Source organism: Copidosoma floridanum, unplaced genomic scaffold, assembly GCF_036245765.1.
Source record: "Copidosoma floridanum isolate Cflo_tuat_1 unplaced genomic scaffold, Cflo_Japanese_pri ptg000005l, whole genome shotgun sequence".
Taxonomy (NCBI): Eukaryota; Metazoa; Arthropoda; class Insecta; order Hymenoptera; family Encyrtidae; genus Copidosoma; species Copidosoma floridanum.
The window spans coordinates 8,571,156-8,597,912 of record NW_028321882.1 but is presented as its reverse complement, the minus strand read 5'-3'; the positions used below and the strand labels follow the sequence as shown (position 1 = coordinate 8,597,912).

The following is a 26,757-nucleotide window of genomic DNA, read 5'->3' as shown; positions in this document are numbered from 1 at the left end:
AGACAATCTCATACGTGGAAGAGCTCATGAACACATATGTATACACAAGTATTCCAACATGTGCTTATGCTCTGCAAACAAAAAGCTCACTTTGCTGATTTTTCTGATTTTTGCAGACTTTCTGCATGAATTTCTTATGTTGTGATTCTGGATCTTAGAAAACACGTAGAATAATCTTACTCAATTATATTTGCGTCATCTCTTTTTAATTTATCTCTACCTTTGCCGAAGTTAAATCTGTGCTTAAAACTTTATCTTTCGTAATACACATTTTATAAGTGCGGCCTTAAGCTTAGCTAATGTGCTTTTTCCTGCTATCTGGCTTTTGTTTAATAACTAACAATAGTAGATCACTATTTCTACTACAAGAGGTTATAATTATCCTCTAGCAGCTATTTTACAGAATCCTCAATAGTCTTGGGCTTGTAATAGCTCTTGATGGAGCTCATTTTGTGTAGTTTGTATGACGTAATTTCAAATTCATAATAATTTTTGACTTAGCACTTCATTAATTATTTATAACCATAAAAGAACTTAAAAATAAGCAGTATTGCGTTGTTTTTTAACGTTAAGAACGTTCGAACACTTTTTTCAAAAACTGTGATGAGTATTTTTTACAACCTTATGTAGATATACATTTTTTAACGTACACAGAACTCATTATATCAAACCTTTTAAGTTTTAAAACAAAGCACTCTTGACAGCTTAGATGATGTATTTTTGACAGATCAATTAAAATAAGTATTTCTTTTGCGATTATTTTTTAATTGTTTTTATCGTTATTTGATTCTTAAAGATGTTTTCTTTATCTTGTACAAGATAACTACCATCGTTTCCTTATTTGTCTTAAATCAAGTCTTTATAACGCTGCAGTATAAAATATATATCTCTGGTTATTAGTTTAAATACCTACCATAATGCACTTACTATCTAATATACATCCATTACAAAAGTTTATACACAGCTAGTACTACTAAAGCTAGTTAATTAAAATATGTGGAATTAGATACAGTATAACTGATTTTTCTTACAAACATGCACTACTGCAAGAATCAAGTATTTAATAAGATTCTACAAGCGTGATTTTAGTTTAAGTACATGGTTGTGGATAACAAATTTTTTTCCTCTTTTAATTTGTTTTGTGCACATTTATAAAGTCATCTAATTTTTTTTTTATTAATGTTATCATTAACATTCATCGGAGCCCACGAATTTTTATGCATAAGATGTATAAGAAAACTATTTTGTTTATCAACAACCATGTACATCAATAGCCACCATGGTAATAAAATCTTATTTTATGCCAAATTCTTTTATCAGCATGTTATTGTGATGAGATTAAGTAGTTTTATGTGCTGCAGCTTTTACCTTAAATAACATTTCAAAGGGAACGTACGTACTTTTGTATTTTTGTCATAGTATACTTTGTACTTTTTACTTTCTACTTATCTGGCTATATGTATAAAGGTCACGACTTTACGATTTTAGATAAAGTTGCTTAAAATATTCCAGTATTACCATGTGTTAGTTATCAACATATAATTGCAAACGTATTAATTGTATACTTTCTTTGTCTTTACACAGATGACGTATGGAGCCTTTGCTGGGACGTATACGATGTATAATTTGTTTATGAGCTGATTAAACACCAATAGCTCACTAGTTTTCCTAAAATCTTCTTTATGCATTTTTTTTATATGTTTACACGAATGCATACACATTTATTGTTTTGAACGTATCAGTACAAGCTAATTTAAGGTCAATACTAATACTTAAAATTAGCCTTCAAAACAACGTTTTTTCATACTTAATGATTAAAAAAATTGCTCTTATTAATGCTTGTTTCTATAAGAATAATACTTACAGCATTGGAAGTGTAATTTATGCCACAATAAAAAGTTTCCTTGACTCTAGTAAAGTTGGACAGGTGCATTAATCCTTAACAAAAAAAAGTAAACGTTCGAAAATATCTAAGCACAGTATTAAGAAAATCGTTTTTTTTAATAGTCTTTAAACGAATGCCAGCCGATGTGTTAAATAAAATGTTATCTCACACATTAGCTGATCTGTTAAATGAGACGTTATCTAACTTGTTAGCTGATCTGTTAAATGAGATGTTATCTGACATATTGGCTGATTTTTCGTGTCAATAAATCATTTGTAACTCACATAAAAAATCAAAATTGCTACAAAACCATTAAATTATGCAATTAACGACTCTCTAACATTAAAATGCGGTGTTACTATCTGAATAATACATCGAAAAACATAACTTTTAAAGCTTTGAATAGTTGATTCATAATATTTAACATTTTGTGAGAAATCCTAGATTTCATGTCAGGTAATTTATCAGTTGGTATATCAGGTGCCATATGACATCATGCGTTAGACTTTTGGATAAAGTCAGAGTGGCCCTTTAATGTCACTGTATTTGAAAAAAGGTCTTGTGACTAAGTGGGAGCCGTATTAAATAAAAGCGACAAAAGCAAAGTTGCAAACTTAAGCTGACAAATCAATTTTATGTTGGTATAATCTTTTTCACTGGCCAACAAAGTATTTTAAAACAATGCAGTTTACAAATACACTAAGTAGGATTATAAATGAACAACAAGGTAACAAAAAAAAGGAAACTACAGTGGCACCACTAGCTCTAAAAATCTCAGAAAGACTCTAAATACTGCTTTTCTTAGATGAGAATTTTATAATGTTGAGGTCATCCAATGCAACAGATTTATTCACGACACAATGTTTCACAAAAGAAAGTTTATTTTGAATTTTTTAAGAACTTAATATGACACAAAAAAAAAATTATATTAAAACAAAAAAAAACTATTTGTAAGAAAACAAAAAAAATTTATATGAATGAATTCAAATAAATAATCAATTTTTCTGCTAGTAGCAAATAAATTTTTTTTATGTTCTCTTATAATGGGATACGCTCAGAATCATAAAAAAAATAGTTCGTAAGTGCTTTAAGTTTAGAGAGAAACGGCAACATAACCACTATAAAATAAGTAACAAAATAAGTAAACTGTTTTTTAGTGTTAAAAGCTATGAGGCTTCAAAATTTTTTCTTAATTATTTAACGTTCAAAACAAGTTAAAACTGATGAGGACTGATTTATTTTCAAATTTCTTTAGTTTATAAAGTGGGTGAGTTCAAGTACTGGTAGATATCATAGTAGTCCGCTATGTAAATTCTCGTAAAAAATCTGGTAGCAAAAAGTATCCCTCGAACGAATCTCGAAAACGTTCCATGTATTTAATTTTTGTATATAGTTATTTGTGAGTGGCACTCCACATGAATTACCCATAACTCCTTCTCTTAGTAGGCCCCGTTGACAGTCTGCCACTTCTTTTCTCACAAAACTAGGTAAGCCTCTGTATTTTTTCCTTCTGTTATAGCTGAGCTTTGTTTTTTTATTAATACAAATAGTAGATTTATTTAGAACCTATTGGCTCATCTATGTCGGAATTTCATCAAGGGACAAAAATTCTTTATAGTGAGTCTATTATAAAATGTGGTAACAAAATAGAATTAAAAAACGCTTCTAATTTTATTATGAAAATAATATCATGATCTAAAAAAACTACGGAAAATATGAGATACATGCAAACAGTCCCTTATCATTGCTTGTATTCAAAGTAAGGACTGTCTTATATGTCTTAATTAATTAGGAAACAATCTGTTGAAAATTTGTTTTATTAATTAGAGAACCTAAAATTAATGGCATCTTTAAAATTATCATCGATTTGAGAATTATGATCAATTAAACCACTTATGGTTGCAGTATCGTTTAACGTGTGGTACTTAATTTCTTTGTATATTTAAATGTCTTTAAAGGATGTTGCACTATTTATTCTATTTCAAATAGGTTTTGAAAAGCCATACATGATTTTGTGGATAGAGTTTGCTTAATGTACCTATGGCAACGATTTATATTATATCTTTTCTTTTGTCCCAAATTGTAAGTTCGTTTTTAAAGAATTTCATGTCCTGAAATGTTCTAATGCTTTATTAATTTTAAAAAATAATCATGTTTGTTCAATCACGTTTAAGCTGTTACGTTTTATAGTTTTACACTATTTTTAAAGTTATTTTTATCGAATATAAATTTTTATTTGATTCCAAAGTAGACAACAACATTTACAACTGTACGACTTCTAGCACCAATTAAAATTTCTTGTAGTCCACGAGATGCTTTCATTCAACCCACATACGAAGCATCAATATCATTAATTATTTGATTAAACTCTTCTGTTTGTTTATCTTTTAATTCTTTAATTTTAATAAGTGCTCTGTCACTAGATTTGTAGTTATAGTCATAAATATATTTAATGCTTTGTATTTATGCAAAAAATTTAAAGTTAATGTTACATTTACATTTCAGTATTAAAAATTTTGTATAACGTACAACCATTAAATTATTTTCATAAATTTCATTTTTTGTCTAGGATTTGTAAATAATTCTATTGGATATGTTATTAGCTTTTTTATATTGTGGGTAGCTGTTTGTTTAAAACGTTAATAAAAATATGGTTATGTTTGTGAGAAGTCTCAAACATTGTTTTGTGTCATTCTGATTAGAATTAACTATACGAGTACAAGGACTAAGCTTTGTATGAAGACCATGCAGCATATATATAATGACTAATTATTTAAGTTCCGCAATAATACCAGAAATTTTAGGTGTAAAATTTTTTCAGGCGTAATACTTTTTAACATAATGTAGAATAACTTAAACGCGTGCATAAGGTAGACCACATTCCTGAAATAAAATTGTATGGACGTAGGCCAAGACCTTACTAAAAGTATCATTTCTTATATTATCTAAGTCGATAGTTATTTAAAATTAAAGAATCTAATCGTGATATAGGGAATGTTGTTTGGTATTGTGTTTTTGAAAATTTGTATGAATGTTACTTAAATTTTTTTCTATTTTTAAATACATGTTACTTCTATAAATAATTCTGACCTACCACATTTTTTCATTATAGTTATTGCATTTTGATAGTGCTTTTGCATATATTTTGTATTTTTGATTAATTTTGATAACAGTTCCAAGAGATTCCCAATTTTTTTTCTTTGTTTTATATTTTAAAAAATATTAGATGCTCTATTCACGATTGTATCTTATAGTCTTTAATGAAATAAAGATTAAAAACTTTTCTGATCATACTTTGAATAATATAATTGGATGTATGTTATGACAATATAAGAATTTCAAAGAAAATAATATACATTCATGAATAAAATGTATACGCATACATGTTCACATACATATACGACATTCACACACGTATGTATACAGATCAGGGTCCGCAAAGATTAGTAAAACCTTAATCAGTTTTTTAAAAATGGTATGGAGGCTTAATGAAGGGCAGGGGGCTTCGACCAATTTAAGGATCTATTAATTGGTAAAGGGGCTGTTAGGGTCTATGGGTGGGTGGAATTTTACCTTATTTTTTAGGGGGTCAGTAGAAGGGAGGGGGGGGTTCGTAAAATTCTGTGGGAACTGTGGAGATCTGTGGGACTCTCTTGAGAATTGTGTGAAAGGCCTCACCCAGTTGAAGATGTAATGTAGGAAGATACATGTACTAGTGGGAAGACGCCCTCTGCACGCTTTAAGTGCCAAGCCCTACAATTATTCGTTATTTTATGCATTTCTTGGGTAAAAAATATAGTGGCATCAAAAATGTAACTATGAAATACAAGAGATTTTTTGCTCAAAATGGGTTAGATGATACAAGTTTTTTTTTAAATCTAGAATCATCAAATTTTTCGAAATCGAACCACTGTTTTATTTTTATAAGTGAAAATTTCTACGCCAAAAGATCTTTTATAAGATAGTTTCATGTAATAAGTTTTTGCGTTTTCTTTTAGATTTATTAAACATAAACCTTTTTTCTTTATGTGGTGATAAAAGTCTGGTGAAATGTTACTCTGAACAACTTCAAAAGTTGATTAATAAATGGTACTTTGAAATGTTACTTTTAAATTGTGTCTATTTTTTTTTTAGTCCTTGTTATTGTAGGTGATTTTCTAAAACATTCGTTTCTACCCCATCTGAAAATAGGAAGTGTTTTCTTACTAAACCGTGCATCTTCCAATCAGAATGTCTGCTAATCTTCTTTATCTGTTTCTTACACTTTTTAGATTTTTCTAATATTTTGAAGCTGTTGACGAAGTTCTTCATATAAGTGATTTCAATCATAAAAATAATGGTGTCTAAATGCTAAAAAAAAAATGAACTCACGTTTTTATTTTTTATGTTGAACGTGGAGCAAGGAGATGGTTAAGTTTCGAAAACCAATAAAGACCTACGGTACCCCCTTTGCGGATTGATATTTTTTAAAACATATGTATAAAATGTGCTTTTTTACGAAGTTCAAGTATAAGAAGAGCGTATGATGACCAAGCAGTTGTTTTAAAAAATCTGGCTTTGTCACACATAAATCGTTGATACTCGCACCTATCGGTTTTTCAGCTGCATTAAGGTGGCTCCAGCGCCTAGTGCCGTATCAAAATGGGGAGACTGAAATTAATCATTATTTTCTTTAAAATATGGTATAAAATTATCGTAGAGACTGTTGTTAGCCATATTCTACATTTTATCTGTTACTTTAGTGAGTCAATATAATAAAAACAAAAAAATTTTATGGTGCCCTAATTGATGAACTGTTACGGTACGCTCCTAAGTTCAAGAGTAGTTTTACCTATATATATGTATTCTGCAGAATGCAGACAGCTGAGAGCTGACTTGCACTCGCAACTGTATACTTAGTCTCCGATTATTTAAAGATTTTGTTCGATAGCAAGACACTTTTCTCATGTCATCGAAAACTGCGTAATAATATATACAAGATAGAATGTTTTTTACACCTTACGGGTTACTTATATAAGTGCAGCAGTAGGTTGTAAATCGCGTAAGCTTGCATTTCCTATCCAACCCGTCTTAAAACTACGATTTTGTAAGCATGATTTCTTACAAATTTCATCGTCAACCTTCATTTTTTTTTATACGAATAGAAAGATGGGAATTCAAAGAATATAATTCGATTTTATTAACCTAGGTTGGGTTATTTATAGTTTTAACATTGAGGACACTGGAGCCACCTTAAAGACCAATTAAACTTTTTCAGATTTTTTGGCTTTTTTTTTTCTAAAGTAAGAAAAGTACTAACGGTTTCGTATTTGGTCTGAAAAACTTTCTCTGCATAATTATTTTTAAATAATAAATCCATTTTGTGGTATGTAACTCAAACAGTTTTTCGAGCGCAGAAGCTCCACAATCTTTTTTTCATTGAAAACAAGTCTTTTTGTTTAATGCAAGGGACGCACCTTATTCTCTAATACTGATTGAGGTTAAATATTAAGTAAACCATGTTTTCCTACTTTTTTTGCTTTACTTTTATTTGTAGTTGTAGCAGATGAGTCACGATTCAGAAGCACAAAAGTTATTCTTAAATACTTTTCTCTGGCGACTACAGGCACAACTCGTTACAGTGATATTGACTCTTATCAATTTTTTTAACGAGAAGTTATATCTAAGTTTTCAGTACTAAAACTGGTAAGCCGAGTAGGGCATAATATCTTATCAGACTTCCTCTTGCAACCGTTGAGCAGCAACATATGATAACTATTTTGGCAAGTATAACAGTCTTAATTCTGAATTACAAAGAAAATGGCCTTTTCTGAAGCAATCAACGTGTGATAATTGCTTTGAAGTTATTTTCCATTATTAAAGAACAAAAAAAAACCTTTTAATTTTTACACCTCTCCATCAAGCAACTTTGTTGGTTGCAATTAACGGTATATAGATAAATCTTATTCAACAATGCTAATCCCTACAATTGTCTTTTAATAAGCAGAACCTTTTTTTTCAGTGAATTTTATTTTTGCCACTTTATAAAACAATTCTAAAATTTTTTTTCAACGAAACAATTTTTTTCGACGCGTAATTGCTGGACAGTCAATCTGGCATTTTTTTACGACATCACTTGCAAACTTGGCGTTATATAAGTAGCCACTATTATTTTAGACTTTTATGGATTTGACTGCATTCCTTATTCTCGGCGTAAAGTCTAGAAAGCTTATGCAATGTGGCTAAATACGTAGCAGGTCATTAATGACTAAAATGATATCTAACACTTGAAAGTGACCAAATCCTGTCATTAGTTTAGCCCTAATGTCAACTGATCTGCTATCACTAGCAAATAGCGTTTTTGCTGCTTTGAAGGTCTCTCTCTTTAGACAATTAGTTTGTTAACATCATATTTATGAACACTACACAAAAATAGTATGGTAAACTAAAGCAGTATTGGAAATTAAATATTCATAGAAGTTTATTAATTTAAAAGGCTTACTAGTATTGAAAACTTTTTCATTTTAATTGTGGTACAAATAACGTTCAAAGTAGGAAAATAGCATTTCCGTAGGATAATAGTGTAACCATCATAACCAACGTGTTTAGTGAGACTGTGCCTAAATCAACTGATTGTGAGTTGTGATTTTTAGTTACTCCATTAATAACATTTGATTTCAAATATGTGAAAAAAGTTTAGCATTTATGGTCAATATTTATATAAATCACTGTTAATTTCTGGGTGGGTTGAGTCATTAACTCTGCTTACCATAGAAGTTTTGAAAGGTTCGATTTCCTGCTTTTACTTTGTGCATCTAGTAATTATTATGTAAAAATTATTTCTTATAGCCTATGGCAAGTAACAACATTAGGATATTGTAATTTATCTTCTGCTAAACTGCAAAAGAGTGGTTTTATAATTTTCAAAATTTTTGCGAAATGTGTTCCCGATAAATCAGAGAATAATAAAGGAGTTGCGCAGCAATTTTATGTAGATACCTTGTAAAAAATGTAGATTTGATGCGATTTTCCATGGCATAGGTGTATATACTTCTGTTATCACCTTTTTTTGTAACTACTTTTTTCCAGCAAGTAAATAGTACTGTAGTCCTATTATGGCGCTTATTATATTGCAGATAACCATAACTTGTTCTATGACACCAACAAGAGTTTACTTGGTTCGTTCAGTAGAACGTAAAGCTGCCAAAACATAAAAGATGATACGGATGATAATAGATGTCAGGGAAGTTTCCAGAGGGAGAAAACTTAGGCAAATCTGAGCTTGTTTTGATGCAGTTAAGTTTGTTTCAAAAATTTTTCTTGCACAGACTAACATGCGCTCTTTTTGGTAGCTGTCTTAGGCTGAATCAACTTGCTTAGGGTATTCTACAGTACAAAATACTTGTTTCTAATTTTCAAGAATTTCCAAGCAATATGAAAAAAGTGTTTAAGTAATGACTTACTGATTGTTAAAGTAACAATTTTATGGTATGTAAACAAGCCTTAAGTGAATAAATTTTCATTAATACATAGGAAAGCTGTTCTGCTAAGATATACTAATTTTTAAGCTTTTGAAAAAAACATTTAACTGGAAAAAGTAGCTTCTTAAATAAGTTATTTATTATTGTAGCTCATGATCAATTCAACTCAATTGTGAGTTTTTCGGCCGCGATGGCGCTGGCTGTGCGGTCGTGTCCTGCCGAGTCCTCCCCCCCGCGCCCCGATCGCTCTCTCCACCAAGGCGCTCGGTGTTGCGCGCTACCATCAATCGTGCTCGAGCCGACCGCCAAGCAAGACGTGTGAACCGCCACTCGCTCAACAAGAAGAAGAAGAGAGAAGAGGAGAACAAAGGAGACTACGACGCGACGTTAATGTGTTTATTTGCTGCCTCGCAGCCTGTGTACGTTCCACTATCAATAAAGAGTATTTTTCCACAAAACATTGGTCCTTCGAGCCGGATCCCGTTGAAGTGAGGCGACCGGCGACCAGCGGAGACGCAGCAGGACAGGACGACCAGCTTCTTAACGTAATGTAAGTAAAGTGACAGCTCTTCGTGTGGGTAAAGCCGCCGCGGCCGCGAGAGTGCTCGCGGCCCGGAATGAGTTAATTGGGCCGCGGTCGATCCATGTCGCCATATACGCGTGCTATGTGGGGCATCCGCCGAAGCTTCCGAAAGCGGATCCAGTGGCCGTGCCCACTGCCGGTCTGCCATCCGATGAGGCGTCGCGGTCCTGACTGGCAGTGTTGCCGACGGCGCTTGTCCGCCTGAGCGGGCCTCTTGGCCGGACTGTGACGGTCCGGGCCCTTCTGGATTCATGCTCCGAGGTCACCATTGCTTCCGCCAGCCTCGCTCGTCAACTCAACGCTCCGATGGAACTCGCCGAGTTCAACATTTCGGGCGTCGGCGGCGACCCAGGCGTCCGCTCGAGGGCTCGTGCTCGACTTCGGCTTCACCTCAGGGAGAGCGAGCCGCCGACCACGCTGATGGCTCTTTGCCTCCTGCGGCTCGGGATTGTTACCCCACGCGCGCCCCTGCACCCTGCTGTCGCTCGGCGCTGGCTCGACCTCGAGCCGCTGGCGGACTCCAAATTCGACACGCCACACGTGATCGACCTCCTCCTCGGTGTGGACGTCTACCATCGCTTGCTGGAGCCTGGTCAGATTCAGCGTGACGACCTCGTAGCTCAGGCCACTGTCTTTGGTTGGGTCTTTATTGGGCAGGCCGCCGGCCTAGAGATGCCGCACGGCTCACCGAACGTCTGTCTGACATCTCAGGCCGACTCGCCTCCTCCTTGGCATCTTGAGCTGGCATCCCTGCTGCAGCGCTTCTGGGAACTCAAGGACGTTCCACAGGCCCACTGGCAGGCCCCCGACGACGTCGAATGTGAACGCAGCTTCGCTGACCATGGCCGAGCTGAGGACGGGCGCTACGTCGTGCGCCTGCCTCTAAAGCAAGGGGGCTTGCAGCTCCTCGGTGATAGTTGTCAGAGCGCCCTGGCCTCGTTGACTGCGCTGCAGCGCCGGCTACAGAGAGCCCCCGAGATGGCCGTCGAATACACCAAGTTTATGGCCGATTATCTCGCTTTGGGTCACATGAGGCCTATCACTAGCGCTCAGTTGGCCGGGTCGTCCCACCCCGCTCATTACATCCAGCATCATGGCATATGGCAGCATAGTGACCAGGGCCGAAAGCTGCGCGTTGTCTTTAACGCTTCACATCCAACTTCGAGCGGCTGCAGTCTAAACGATGTCCTCCACGCCGGGCCCCGACTTCAAACGGCCTTACCTCACGTGTTACTGCGCTGGCGCCGACATCGTATCGCCTTCTGCAGCGACGTTTAAATGATGTTCCGCCAGATCTGGATCGATGACCGAGACGTCGACTTGCAGCGGATCGTTTGGAGCGCGGACCCTTGAGAGCCGCCCACGCACTACCAGTTGCTCACTGTCACATACGGCGCGTCATGCTCTCCGTATCTTTCCCTAAGCACCATCCAGCAGCTGTGCGAGGACGAGGGCTCCCGTTGGCCCGATGCGGTGCCCGTTGTTATGCGCGACCGCTACGTCGATGACATTCTCTCTGGAGCCGATAGTCTCGACACTGCGTGACACCTCCGTGACCAGTTGATCGGCCTCATGCAAGCTGGCGGTTTTCCGCTCCGGAAGTGGGTCGCGAGCACACCAGAGCTGCTCGAGGATCTTCCGCCCGATGTTCTCTTGCGCCCTGCCTGGGATCAGCTCGGTGCTGAGGGCCTTGTTAGCGAGCTGGGCGTTGGTTGGGATCCCCCGGTCGATCGCCTTCGCCTGACTCCGGTCGTCGTGCAACGCCAGACTACGAAGAGGACCATGCTCGCGGCGCTTGCAAGCGTCTTCGACCCATGTGGTTGGCTTGCGCCAATCACTTTGAACGCGAAATTGCTGCTGCAGGATCTTTGGCGGGCTCACCTCGACTGGGACGAAACAGTACCATCGTCCATGGTCCGGCGCTGGATGGACTTTGTGGCTGAGCTCCAAGTCATCTCCGGCTTCTCTCTTCCCCGATGGATCGGTGTCTCGCCAGCGTCCGACCTTCATCTGCACGTGTTCACTGATGCCAGCCGGCGGGCGATGGCCGCCGTAGTGTACTCGCGGTTGGAGCGCCCGGGCGAGCCGGCTTCCTGCTACATCCTTTTGGCTCACTCAAAGCTTGCCCCCATCCGCTCACTCAGGCCAGTCTCCGAGCCTGTCGCACGGATGACGATTCCTCGCCTTGAGCTCAGAGCCGCTCTACTCGGTGCAAAGCTGCTCCGATCAACCGCGGATGAGCTGGGTGTCCCCGATGATCGCTGCCACGCCTGGAGCGACTCTCAGATTGTTCTGCAGTGGCTCCGTTCCTCCCAGCCGACCAATAATGTGCTCGTCGACAACTACGTGGCCCAGCTTCAAGAAATATTATCTCCGAGCATCTGGCGGCACGTCCCGACGGCGTCAAATCCGGCGGATCTGGCCACTCGGAGCGCCGACATGTCAGGTCTCCACCATCAGCCTTTGTGGTGGCACGGGCCCTCCTGGCTGGTTCGTGACATCGGGTTATGGCCCCCGGAGCCCGTATCCCGACCAGCGCTGGCTCTCATCAGTTGCTGCACCGTTCAATCATCCAGCTTCAACCTGCTTGAGCAATTCTCCAGTCTCCACGTCCTAACGCAATTGCTCGTTCGTGTGCGGCGGTGGATTCAGTGCCGTCTCCATCGCTAGCTCGCTCTCCCCGTGCTCTCGCCACCAACGCCGACCGAGCTCCACGCCACTTTCCTGGCTTGTGTCCGTCTGAGTCAAGCTTAAGCATTCGAGGCGGAGGTTATTCGACTGCAAAGGGGTGAGCAGTTACCAAAAACAAGCCCGCTCACGGCCCTCTCTCCGTTCTTGGATGCCGATGGGATCTTGCGCGTCGGCGGGCGGCTCGCACATTCGTCGCTGACCTATGAGGAGAAGCATCTGCCAATTGTCCCCGGTTCCTCTCCTCTGGCTCGACTCATCATCACCTGGGCGCACTCCAGAGCCCTCCACGGTGGCTTCCGGCTTACTAGCGCATATGTGCACCGGCAGGCATGGATTATCGGTGGCAGGACACGAATCAAGGCCCACCTGCGCCGTTGCATCGTCTGCGCCCGGCTGCAAGCGCGGGCATCCACCCAGCTTATGGCCCCTCTACCAGCCTCCCGGGTCACTTCTTGTTAAGCCTTCGGTCGCACTGGGGTTGATTACGCGGGCCCTTTCCACGTGCTCGCTTCGCGCGGACGAGGCGTCCGGACCACCAAAGGATATATTGCGGTCTTTGTGTGCTTGACGACGAAGGCGTTGCACCTCGAGCTCGTTGGCGATCTCTCAACGGCCTCTTTTCTCGGCACTCTCACCCGTTTCTCCGGTCGCCGTGGACGCCCGGCCGAGCTGTGGAGTGATAACGCCACTTGCTTCCGACGGGCCGACCTCGAGCTGCGCGAAGCTCTTCAGGACGCGGAGATTGACTAGGCGCTTGTTGCTGGAACGCTCGCCGATCAAGGTGTTTCGTGGCAGTTCATCCCGCCTGGGGCGCCTCATTTTGGTGGTCTTTGGGAGTCAGGTGTCAAGTCGGTCAAGGGCCACCTCCGACGCGTCATGGGCTCTCGGCACCTGACCTACGAGGAGTTTTCGACTGTTCTCATTGGCATCGAGATGGTCTTGAACAGTAGACCGCTCACTCCTCTCTCCAACGACTTGGGAGACCTTGATGTCCTCACTCCGGGCCATTTCCTCATCGGCACCCCTCTTGATGCCGTCATCCAGGCTGGGCCCCCATCGGAAAGGCTGGACACTCTCGCTCATTGGGACCTCGTCAGGGCGATTCAAGCTCAGTTTTGGTCTCGCTGGAGTCGAGAGTACCTGAACACACTCCAGCAGCGACCGAAGTGGCGTACCTTTCGCCGGAACTTCGCCATGGGCGACACCGTGGTTCTTCTCGACTCAACTCTACTTCGGACGGATGGGCGCTGGCCTCTTGGCCGCATCACCCACGTTCATCCAGGACCCGATGGTCTCGTCCGTGCGGCCACTCTGAAAACAGCCACCAGGGAGTACCTGCGGCCCGTCGCCAAGCTTGCATTGCTTCCGGTTCCAGATCTCGCTGAGACTCCGCCGTCAGCGACTGTTTCATCTGATGCCCAGACTCCTTCGGCGGGCGGCGTTTGATTGTCGCTCCGGGAGCAAGGCGGGCGGTATGTGAGTTTTTCGGCCGCGAGGGCGCTGGCTGCGCGGTCGTGTCCTGCCGAGTCCTCCCCCCGCGCCCCGATCGCTCTCTCCACCAAGGCGCTCGGTGTTGCGCGCTACCATCAATCGTGCTCGAGCCGACCGCCAAGCAAGACGTGTGAGCCGCCACTCGCTCAACAAGAAGAAGAAGAGAGAAGAGGAGAACAAAGGAGACTACGACGCGACGTTAATGTGTTTATTTGCTGCCTCGCAGCCTGTGTACGTTCCACTATCAATAAAGAGTATTTTTCCACAAAACATCAATCAAATGAAGTAATGGACAGTACATACAAATTTGTACTAAAAACACTTTACAAACTACAAGACGATATGCAGTAATCAAATTTTCTACACAGGGACGGCTCATGGCAGAGCGGGTAAGGGATAGTGTGCAGAAAGTTGAGATCTATATCACTATACGAACCGTTTTTTTAATTTTTTTATTTTTACAATTGGTGAAAAAAAAAAATTCAATAACATTTAAGATGTATGGTGCAGTATGGTGGTGTTGTGTAATGTGAAGGGGACCTGCAGTAGGGGTAAAGGAGGAGTACTGTGCAAAATCCTTTTCCGTCACAGTTTTTCTTAAGGTCATTTATCAAAAATCGTTGCTTTACTTTTATGCACAACGTGCTTATCTTACTATTGTATGAAGCAAAGTCACTAAAACGGTTGTAATCACTAACCACGAGAACTACTAATCCAATTTTGCTGAAATTTTGCATAGTGATTTTTGATGATTACGAGATGGTTTAAGCATAGTTTTTTTCTCCAGCATAAAACCAGGAGACGTTGGAAAAGAGCTCTACATCAAGCTCCGAAGCTTTAAACGTTGTAGTTCTCCTTTTAATCAGTGTTGTATTACAATAACAGGGTAGAGAAGATTATTCTGAGGTATAGAGTCGATTACGTTCACTGGAAACTTCAGTCAAGAAAGAGCTTACTTAAAAAGTTTACTGGTCCTTTTCAGGGTCACCAGACGTCAAACTTCTTTGCTAATAAATATATTACAACCTAATAAAAATAAAAAAAATAGCCATTACGGCTCACAAAAGTCTTAACTATGCCAAAAGTCGTAAGACGTTGAATTGGAAAAAAAAACCACGTATTATCTAATGAATACAATTTTAGGCATTAAGAAAATGACTCTGAATATTGATCAAAATGAAAGCAGCAGCAAAATAGATAGATAAAGAATTTATTGAGTGAGAGATAAGCTTTTTACTGTAATCCTTACAGTTATTTCTGAAATCTTCCAGATTTTTGAATAGGTAGAATATATATATGTATATTATATTTTGGCGATAAAAAACGTAGAGATTAGGCTCCAGGTTTTCGGTGCTGTAGAAATAAAGTTGTGAAATGAGAGTAAAAAATTTTTTTTGTACATATTTCTTGTAAATTTTAAATTTTCACAACTTTAAAAAATAGCTTCGTTTGTAGATTATACGAGAGAAACTGCAAATCAACGGCCTTTTAGGGCGTACAGTTATCTTATAACATAAGGAATGCATGTCACTTTTTAGCATAATAATATTTTTCTTACTTTTTACAGCTTTTTACTTGACCAAGTAAACTGTATGGATTCTGAGCAAATATGTTTCTGATAAGAAGATTTTGTTCAGAATAGTTTTAGGAATAGATGTAAGATTTTTAACTGAAAACGTTTCACATTAAATCTCAACACACTACAGTGTTCTATTTAGTGAGTCTTGGGCAAAGCCGTGACGGGCAAGGGGGGGCTGGTAGTAGAAGTAAAAATCTTATAAAGTCTTACTACTGGATGTTTTTTTCTAGACGTTTAGCATAAAAAGATTGTGGGTATAAATATGTCACTAGGAACAAGCAAGTTATTTTGAAATCATCGAAAAATTCAATAAAAGCATGTAGTCTTATACTGGCTAGCCTAGCAGCACCTTGTGCCGTAGCTTTACTTTTAACTTCTTTATTTATGTAACGTATTTTTTTCAATTGTTAATTTATAAAATATGTTTAATTATTGTTGCTAAAATAATATCTGCACCACCTTTAATCAGTAGCAGTGGGTTATATAAATATTATTTTATGCAAGGTATTTTTTTTACATTGTGCTTTACAACGTTTAACTTTTTAATGAAAATTTTAATACAAAAAAAGATTTTATAGGTAAACTTTAACAGTCCTGCTCTTACGCACAGTTTGTTGAGCCAATTATCCTGTGCTTTAGGTATGTATTTGTTTTCTATAAATCAGCTGTCCAGCACGTTGTCGAGTCAAGGCTAGTACAGCGACAGAACTGAATGCACAGCCACACGGTTCCTTATCAACAAGTTCTCCATATCCGACACCAGTGGCGAAGGTGGAGGTGGTATCGTGTGGATCAGGTGTCGTCCTACATAAGTTAATACTTATCTCTCAACATAGTGATTCGTTTCTTCAGAAATTAGGAAGCTGAATTTCAGGATGCTGAGCGCAGATTTGAGGAGTATGGTAACGTAGTCTTTGGTAGTAATTTAGATCCCCAGGCCATTCTTAGGAGGAAGCTGAGAACCAACTTCAGGGAGTAAGATAGATCTTATTATGATAAGCTCTGGTAGTTTAGCAACAATCAGACAGTCCAGCAACAGAAGTACGATTATTGACCATACGCTAGTGTTGATACGGAACTTATCTGATGAGGTGGATGAAGACACATCAGGCCCGGGTTACTGGATCGCACTAAAAAAATTAGTGGCTTGCACATGATGACACCCATGGAGCCTTTTTCCTGGAGAGGGTTGTCTCTTGACTTTTTTGGAACATCCCGAGAGGGTGGGGGGACATAGATGTAGGTCAGGTACTTCTGTGTACCCTGAATGAACTGAGGTCAGTTGTCTCAGACTGGAGATGCTAGCTTATGAGGCCCCTGGTCTGGACAGGGTGCTATCAGAGATCCTAAAGGTCATTGCCGTGAAAAAGCCACACGTATTGCTAGACATGTTTCATGCGTGTCTTTGCGTTGGATCAACTCGTGTAAGAGAAGAAGTTAGACTTTCGGTCAACCAGTATAGGTTTTGTAAGGGATGTGTCATAGTCATGGCTATGGCTGAGGTTCATGAGTCGGTAAACAGTACGTGAAAACCCTCTTATAAAGTAAGGAGCATTTGAGTCCTTGACGAAATAATGAATTAATAATAAAGTGACTTTATAAATAAAATAATTAATCAACAGTACCATTACTAATTTATAAATTATTAAGATAACTTAATCTGATTCTCATTTATTGTGACATTTATTGACAAACAGTTTTTCCAGAAACATTTTTTATCCTTTTCTGGTGAAGTTTTTAGTTAAATTTGTGATTTTCGTATAGTTTTTTTATATTCTATATGTATGTGATTGGCTTGGTAAGCATTACATGAGTTAAGCGTGTATGTTAGTAAATGATGGGTCATAAATGTAGTGTGATTTGATTTAGCAAAAAAAGGTCCTCACGTTTTTGAGTAAAAAATACCTCATGTTCGAAAAAAAACATCCTTATAATTTTTGACTTCACAGTGTTCCACTGCTACAACATTATTTTTAACTTACTAAGGCTTTACTTTTCTGCTAATATGTATATTTTCTGATAACAAAATGACTTATGACAATATGCAACTTTGTAAACACGGTATTGTTGACCAGTGCACAGTCATTGTTAGACTCTTGTTTACTGTCGATCATGACTGCAGGGAAACAGAGCCAAAGTAGTGAGATTTATAAAATTGTATTTATTTTCTATCAATTTATTACATTTCTTGAGTTTACCAAAAGGTAAGATTAATAATTTCATAAAGCCTATGAGTTATGGTAAATTCCAGACATTACTTTAAAAACTAAGAAGTTGTGTCATTACCGACCATAGGAAGATGTGAGAACGTTCCTGATATTAATGATTGTGTGATGGTATTTGTTTTGTATTTAAAAGCACGAAATTAAAACAACTTTTATTTAAGAAAATTTGAGAAAAGTCGACCGTACAAATAGTACCCTTTTATTTTTTTAACTTACTTTTGACATACTAGTCCAAGGTTACAGACTCACACTATCACTTTTAGTTTATTTGCGAAATGTACGAAGGTTTAAGCGTTAACACACTTACTTTAACGTATATATTATCGTATGGGCACAGCTACAGTGTGCTTGAAACTCAAGGTCATTGTCATCAGGCGCATGATATGTAGCGTTCTGCATTTTTATGAAAACTATCAATCTGGCTTCTCCGACAAGTATAGACACTATGCTAACAGGAAAAGATACGGTCAAAAGTATTATCATTGATGGTTGAATCCTTTAGTACAACGCACGTTAACAAATTTAAAAGCTTAACAACCAAAGTTTTAAGGTTACTCTTTGTTTCTAGTAAGAATTACGTTTAAGGTATATGTAAAGTATGTTGCCGTAAGCTGGTACCGTAACCAGCACTATCAACAGCGAATATGAATAGTCATGCCACAGTCACGCTGTGGCCATGTGAGCTAAGTTGTGATTTTTAACGTCTCTGTAACCTTGAGTATATGCACAAAAATATTTGTTCCTGATAAAGTTTGCTTACCATAAAGAGTTAGAAATAACTGACCATCTGGAGGATAACAAATTTGATGAGCCTAAGGGTAACCATTGTCCAATGTAAAAAGCCGTTATTTTAGCATATTTATTTCAACTTCTTTTTAAATGTGATACTGTATTTACTGAAAAAGCTGACAAAAATTGTTTAACCAATGTCAAAAGATATTCGTAATAAAATACTAAAGTTTTATTTAAGTGGAAAAATATCAAATACCAGCGTACAATGCTTCTAACAGGGACAAAAACTCCGAATCCATCTTTTCGCACATTTATTTTAGAAGATTTTTATATTCGTAAGGACCTTTGAAAGTCCTTCAGATACATTTTTAATCACTGCTAACATTGCATTATTTTTTATATGAACATTCGTCAGTAAGTTCTCTCTTTTTACATTGAATTGTTTAGTTGAGCTATAAGCTGATTGTGAAACTGAAATCGAGGAAGCAGGCTTATCTAAGTCTGACAGTAAGAATTGAGTAAGTACCCTTACTTATTTAAATCCTTTATTTATCAATGATTGGTTGTACTTTACTCCAAAAATAAGTCAACACCTAAGGGCTAGTAGATGTAATGAAATAAAAATTGTTACCAAAAAACATGACATGAATTTTTCTAAAAAATACATTCTTAGGATTTTGTCTATTATGATTTTTTCTTTACCCTCCTTTGATTATACTTCTTTATCGTATAATTCTTAGCAACCTTTTAACAGATATCAGTTTACTCTTTCCAACCAAATTTTAGGGTCAAATACTTTAGTATTTGTACGTTTCAAAAATCTCAAACTTGTAATTTATGAAACTAGATTTCAGTCTTACATTTTTTTGATATGTTCCATAAAATCCAAACATTTTAAACAACAGTTTTTCAATGTATAAGTAATTCCCACCATAAATTATAATTATGAAAATATTTACAAAAACCGTAAAAGCGATGTACAAGTTACTTAAAAATTTGTTTTTGTAAAATAATTTCTTCTTCTACTCCTATTTAAAATATAAATTGAGTTACATATGATTACTAACTACTAAAATTGCTAAGTTCAGGAGGCTTCCTCGTGCAGAAATACCATCGTAGGTCTCGAATTTGCTCGAAAACTCAGGCATAGTTCACATCACAGGCGCAAGGGAACAAAAACTAACCTGTGGAAATAAAATAACTTGATCAATTTTCAATAGAACATCTCGAAATTTTCCAGGGTAACACTTACTTTTCAAGGTTATTTGATTTTTCAAGCGTCATTTAAAAGAGGAGATGTGTAGAACGAAGTTCTTTGTGTCGCGTACTGGGGGTGCTGGAATTTTAAATCCAACAGATTTCATGAAATGGAAGTGGCTTACCGGAAGTCACTTCCTCCTAAGTCTCCCCCCCTTACCCCATCCCTCTCACCATCAGTTCCCTACACACTTCCCCTCACCCCACCATATGTCTTCCAACCGTCCCACGCTACTCCCCTGCTCACCTTTGCCCACCATTCCTCTTCACCCTCCCAAACAATTAATACTTAAGCAAATTTTAATTTTATTTTCCTACAATAATTTTTATTTGACTTAAAATTCTTTTCTTTTACAATTCCAAAAAAAAAAAAAAAAAAAAAAAACACTTTCCAGTAAGAGATTCGAACCCTCGACCTCTTGCATATGAGTCGACTGTCTTACCCACTCTGCTTCGAGCGCTGCTGATTATAGTGATTCGATTTCTTGTACTTATCGTGTAGTTCGTAACTATAATATTCCATTTTTATATGCATTCACTGATAATAAAACAAAACTCAATCTTGAGCGTAAAGAAAAGTATGTAGAAAAAATACATGTGTAATCTGTATAGTTGCTCAAAAAATGAGAATATTTCCTAAAAAATCAGTAACATGCTTTATTTAATTATTAAAGGCTGTTTTAAGGATAATTATCCTAGTAATCATAATTTGTAATACAGCAGCAATCGCTAGTAGTCGTATCTGATTATAAGTTTGTTAAAAAAATGAGCGTTTCAACATTCTTGCAAAATAAAAAAAAAAAGTCATAAGAAACACATTGTCACCAACTTTCACACTTGTGTTGAAAATATGAAAACGTTAGACTACAAATAGTATTAATATCCAAACTTTGAAGACTTAGGATGAAATATTTGAAATATTCATTTAAAAATTTTGATGAAAATAAAAGTAATTTGTAAAAATGAAAAGTGTCAAACAGTTATTTTTTTTCTAATAAATCCTTTTGTATTAAAGTTATTCCTAAAATTTTGCTCCTTAATATATAAGAAAGGGAACTGAAATTTATTTCTCTAAGGAAAACTCCATTGAATTATTATTTTACTTAGTCCATTGAATATTAAATTTAAAAAGATATTTTTTTGTACGTATTATTATTGGTTGAAAAAGGCTACAAACAAAATTAGAATAAAACATGTTTTGTACTACCTTTGTAGGCATACTGTAATATTTTAATAATAATCTGTTTTTTAATTAAAGTGCTCTTGGGGATGTGTTAATCTCATGACTAGAACAAGAGTCCTTATTATTTTTTGAACAATAGAGCTATTATATTAAATTTTATTAAAAAATAAGCACTATACTTACTAGAACAATTCTGTAGTTGCACTAAAAACTCTAATAAAACGATGTTTACTACACGTTTTACTCTGATCAATAAACTTAGTATTTAATTGCTATGAGATAATAAGTTCGATAACTTTTACATTTTTAGAATAACTAATAAAATTAATTTTAAAAAATGTACTCAAAATTTGTTAACTACAACGTAACTGAAGCTTCTTTAATTTTTAAATCAAAAAATCTTTATTAGCTCCTAAAAAAAATACTTTTAAAAAATTTTTATAAGTAAAAAAATTAAAAGATTGTGCGACGGTAGACCTAAAAGAATGCTAACAGTAACTTTTAACGTTAAACGGAGCGTAGAAAAAAAAAATCAAATAGAAAAATAAAAAAAAATGAAATAAAGGAAATGCAAAAAAATGAGAAAAAAAAAGTAATAAAATAAAATATAAAACAATAATAAAATGGAATTTAAAAAAAAAAAAAAAATAAGAAATGAAAAAGAAAACAAAACAAGAAATAAAAAAAAATAAAAAATAAAAAATGAAAAAAAAGTAATAAAATAAAATATGAAAAAATAATTAAATAAAATATTAAAAAATAATGAAATCATATGTATAAAAAAAAAAACAAGAAATGAAAAAAAAATAAAAAAACAAATTAAAAGAAACAAACCAGGCCGTATAAATGGGTCATGGGATCCACGATAAGAACGAAGTTCTTTAAACATGACATGAGTGTAAAGATACTTAATTTCTCAGGTAACAAGGGAATCCCCAGACCCATAGGAAGAACGAAGCTCTCTTAAAATAAGTACTGCATTCATGAAGTTCACTGAAACAAAAACTTGAAAAACGAATAAAAAAAATAAGAAAATTTAGTTCAGTACTCACGATAGTTGAACTTCGTGAGTATGCCATGCATCAATACAGTACTGGCGACCCCCTTGTTATCTGAGAAATTGTGTATCTTTATACTCATGTCATGTTTAAAGAACTTTGTTTTTACCGTGGGTACCATGATCCATTTATCTTCTACAAAACATATGTGCTCTTGTTACGAAAACTGTTGATTTATTCGAGTTGTTAAGTTGTTTTCATCACGTGTGAGCGTTCCACCATAAGAATACCTGTTAGAAAGCGCTACATTAAATTATAAATATCTCGAAATTTTGCACAGTAAGATATGTAATTAATTATAACATTGATGTAAGCACATTTTGAACTATTAAATTCATCTTGTCTTGGTTCGGGAACTGTCACGAGGGAGCCTTCTCAAATAAAGCTAAGGTTTACGGATTGTTTTTTCAAGGCAATCTGTAAAGTTTACTGTTTTACCAATAAAATTATTTTAATACTATTAATATAAAGTAAAAAAGTAAACAGTAATATAATTTTTTTGTATTTTACTTGACTTAAAATACCTTATACGACCTAAGTTTCCCTGCTGTACATGATTTTTTTATCAAACATACTATATTGTAGTGGATACTTTTCATGCGCTTTTTCATAATGAACATCACTGTTTTAAAAACTATTACAAAGTTAAAAAAAAAGATATCTTACTTTTTTTACGTGTGTTGGTACTTAATTTTGTAGGCATCACAGAAATTGTATTTCAGATATTTCTGGAATTGAGCAGTTTAGTGCTAAACTGTTATTTCAGCAAAAAAAAGAATCAATACAATAATCCAAAAAAATCAGATAATAAAGATAAAATAAGTTTTTTTAAATAGTTGTTAACAGAAATAAATTTTTCGAATTTTTCACTAAGATTTTTCGAAGTTTTTTGAGGTAAGAAAGGATTAATTATGTGTTTGATCAAAAATAAGCTTAGATTTGTGATTAGCGATGAAAAATACATATTATTAGACTTTAATTTATATTTTCAATGGTCCCAAACTATTTTAAATTAGGTAATACTGCTATCTCAGAGGAATTTTGACTAACTGCAGCCACCATATTGGTCCACCATTCTGAATTGTGGAAAAAAGCCAGACGGCAAAAGAAAACCTACTAACTAAGCTATAGTTTACGCCCATAAAGCATTGTTTACGACCTATAAAATTTTGGACAGATCTTTGTTCTGTTTGATAAAGAACGTCCCATATATAAATTTATATATAGACAGATGTAGGTGTGTGAGAATTTGTATCTGCTATTTTAAGTTCTAAAATACAAAAGATACCTTTGTAATTTAAACCAAGGGGAATCCGCGTGTGTATCACTTTGTATTGCATCTAACATTTTAATTTTTAGGAAACAACATAAAATTTGTATTACAAAACTGAAAGCAAAAATTGTTTATCTAGTGATTATTAAATAAAATTTAGATTTTAATCACCATTTTGTATCGACCATTTTTAAATTTCATAATAAAAGTAATAAGCTTATACTCAGAGACGAAAAAGGTCGTTTGTAGTAATTTATACGAAAAACTGCACAATAAATCAGAATTTTTTGTTTTTTGCATCCATTCTGTATCCAGCATTGGAAATTTGTATAAATAAACAACAAATTCATGATCAGAGACCTTAAAAACCGCTGAAAGCTAATATTCACTGAAATTTTTTCTATCTGTTTTTTCTGTACTTCCCAATTTTTTGAGGTTATAGTTTTGATTTTTAAGAAAAAATAGCAGTGACGCACTAAGGCTTGTTCCATAATAAAAGTAATAAGTTAGTAATCCGAGACAGAAACGATCGTTTTCAGTAATTTAAACGAAAAAACGCAAAATACATCAGAATTTCTAGTTTTTGGCATCCATTTTGTATCCAGCATTATAAAATTGTACAAACAAATAATTAATTCATGATCAGAGACCTTAAAAAACCCTGAAAACTAATATTTGCTAAAATTCTTTTTTTTCATCTGTTTTTTTGTATTTCCCGATTTTTTGACGTTAGGGTTTAGTATCTTCAGAAAAAGTGGCAGTGACACACTAATGCTTAACATCTAAGGGGCTTAGAAAAAAAAAATGGGAGAATTACGTCAAAAATTGTGGTGTTGGCAGCTTTTTGAACAAAAAAAGGGCTTTTTTTCCCACTGTAGGACGTAATGGAGGTTTAAGTTTATGAACTTCCGGCAAGCCGCAACACTTAGCTAAAGTTATGTCTGTGAGTGACAAAGCGTTGAAATGGTACCTTCTAGAAAGAAAGCCGTTAAAGTTCTGGTTCTTTGAGGTATAAGAGGTTCTCTTTTGTAAAAAATTTAATGAGTTTTTAGCAATAATTTCATAAGTCGATGTACCTGACAAAAAATAATGCATTTTTCTGCATAGTCACTTTTTTCAAACAAACAGTAACATTGCCTTTATCGGAAGAGGTGAAAAAAATTTTAGGATTTTTATGTAAAACTTTTGTTGATTCAAAATTTTGGCGTATTTTTGGTCCTTTTTACAAATAGTTTGTTTATTTTTACAAACAATGGATACAATTAAGAAACCTAGTCGCGGGTCTCAGTCTTTACTCGGTTGTTAGTATTGTGTAAGAGGCCTATGTCATGAGTTTTTAATGACACACAAAAAACGCGTTCATGTATTACTTTCTATTAACATTTACCACATTGACCAAATATTGAATATTTTTAAATCATATCATCCTGAACTACAGTCTACACATGAAATGGAGTGTAAAAATAAACTCAATTCGTAAGAATTAACCACAATCAGAAATTTAAAACGTTTTAATTTTGACTGGTTTGAAAAACCTACTACCTCCAGATGTTTTTTAAAATATTTTCCTGGTCATCCAGTTAGCTACAAATAAAATATTGTTTTTAATTTGTTTAATAGAGCCGTCGTACTTTTCAGTATACGTTTCCATAGTGTCAACATTGCTAGAGTCAAAAACCTTTTGACAAAAAATAATAATTCTTTAAACCTTATGAACAAAATGTAAGAGTTGGATCAAAAAGATACAAATATCTTAATCACAATTAAACTACTATAAACACTTATCCTCTCTGTAACATCGGTATACCATATATAGACCATCATTTTGAAAAAAATTTCAATCATGTTACAACTCTGCAATTTTCACGCTTACTCTATTATTAACAATAAACTAAACCACGTCGTCCATTTAGAAAAATGTAGAACGGAAAAACTTTAGTAGACAACTGTAGTATATAAATTATATTGTAAAAACTGCCCTGTGTCATATGTTGGCGAGATAAAGCGAGCTGCTGAGGTCCACATGAATTAACATATTAAGAATAAATATTCTGGGGCCGTTGTTTGCGCACGTTAAATTAATTGTAACTACAATTCGATTTGGAGAACTTCGAAAATTCTTACCAAAGAATCCAATTAAAAAAAAAAATTATTTCTCAATTGTCTTCTATCATACTAGACAAGCATAATATCAATAGAAAGAAAGATGTGCTTTTTTTTAATCGAGCGTACCTTCCTTCACTACGAAAGTTTAAATGTCCCGCTTGAGTTTGTCGCCCATTACCGTCTATCTATGTTGCTTCGCCTATGTCAGCGCTGGCTTGTCGCCCATTACCGTCTATCTATGTTGCTTCGCCTATGTCAGCGCTGGCTTGTTGTGTAATTTATTGTTAGTTGATAGTTTGACAGGTGACAAGTAAGTCAATATACTCACGAATTCTCGCATACCTGCGGTAAGAATGTATAACTTGAATTTATCTTATTTATGTGTGAGAGTTGTACTAGTTTTCTTATTGTGTTTTTAATTTTGTAATTTTGTAGCCTGATGAGGCTAATACAAAGGGCGAATCAAACATCACACTAATAAAACAACATAGGAAATTTAAGTACATCTTGTATATATTGATTTATTTTGTGTATCTTGCCCCTAACGCATCACCCGCCACCGTGAATTTTTAAATTCATCGGAGGGCACTGACTAAAACTAAATTAATTAAGAATCAGACTTTGCACTGCCTCTCAAACTCTGTATTTTTGAGTTCTGCGTGCACTAGTTATAATAAACATGGTCTTGGCGATCTATTTGCTATCAAACCATTCTTTAAGTCATTATCTTGTTTTATGTTTCTGATTTTTCATGTACTTTGCATACGAAGTTATACAAGAAAAAAAAGTTCTTACTTGTTTACTTCACTTCAGTTACATACAATGAAAATTTCAAGATGTATGTTATAAATACAATATTTATGATGTCAAAATTAATAATTAAACAGTGTTCACATTTCATATGCAATAAATTAATATTTTAAAATGTTTGGCTTTTCTTACTTATATTGGTAAGGAGACAAAAAAAAAATTATACGTTTATGCCTTTCATATAGTGTATTAAAATTTTATCGGCAGAGAAAAGGTATTCCTACTTTTTTGAGAACAATAATTGTTAAAAAAAAGTTTTTTTTTCTAGGATGTTATGAACATGTTGTTGTAAAAAAGCGTTCTTGATTCAAAGGTCTCATACATACGACAAAGCATGAAAAACTTATCTACTTTCTTCTTATATATGGTGTTGATTATACCTATAAAAGAAGACAGTTTTTAAGGGCCTTTTCCTCCAGCTCAA

General features: G+C 35.9%; 3 protein-coding genes across 3 annotated transcripts; all 3 read left to right on the top strand.

Moving 5' to 3' along the window:
* Nucleotides 1-10,234: 10,234 nt before the first annotated feature.
* On the top strand, nt 10,235-11,206 carry LOC149375674 (uncharacterized). Its single transcript, XM_089598091.1, has one exon. It carries the CDS (start codon nt 10,235-10,237, stop codon nt 11,204-11,206), a length of 972 nt encoding a protein of 323 aa, XP_089454217.1.
* A 765-nt stretch (nt 11,207-11,971) lies between these two features.
* LOC149375673 (uncharacterized) lies at nt 11,972-12,545 on the top strand. The gene is made up of 2 exons (XM_089598090.1): nt 11,972-12,418; nt 12,465-12,545. The coding sequence occupies exons 1-2, from the start codon at nt 11,972-11,974 to the stop codon at nt 12,543-12,545; spliced, it is 528 nt and encodes a 175-aa protein (XP_089454216.1).
* A 950-nt stretch (nt 12,546-13,495) lies between these two features.
* LOC149375672 (uncharacterized) lies at nt 13,496-14,065 on the top strand. Its single transcript, XM_089598089.1, has one exon. The coding sequence runs from the start codon at nt 13,496-13,498 to the stop codon at nt 14,063-14,065; it is 570 nt and encodes a 189-aa protein (XP_089454215.1).
* Nucleotides 14,066-26,757: the final 12,692 nt, after the last annotated feature.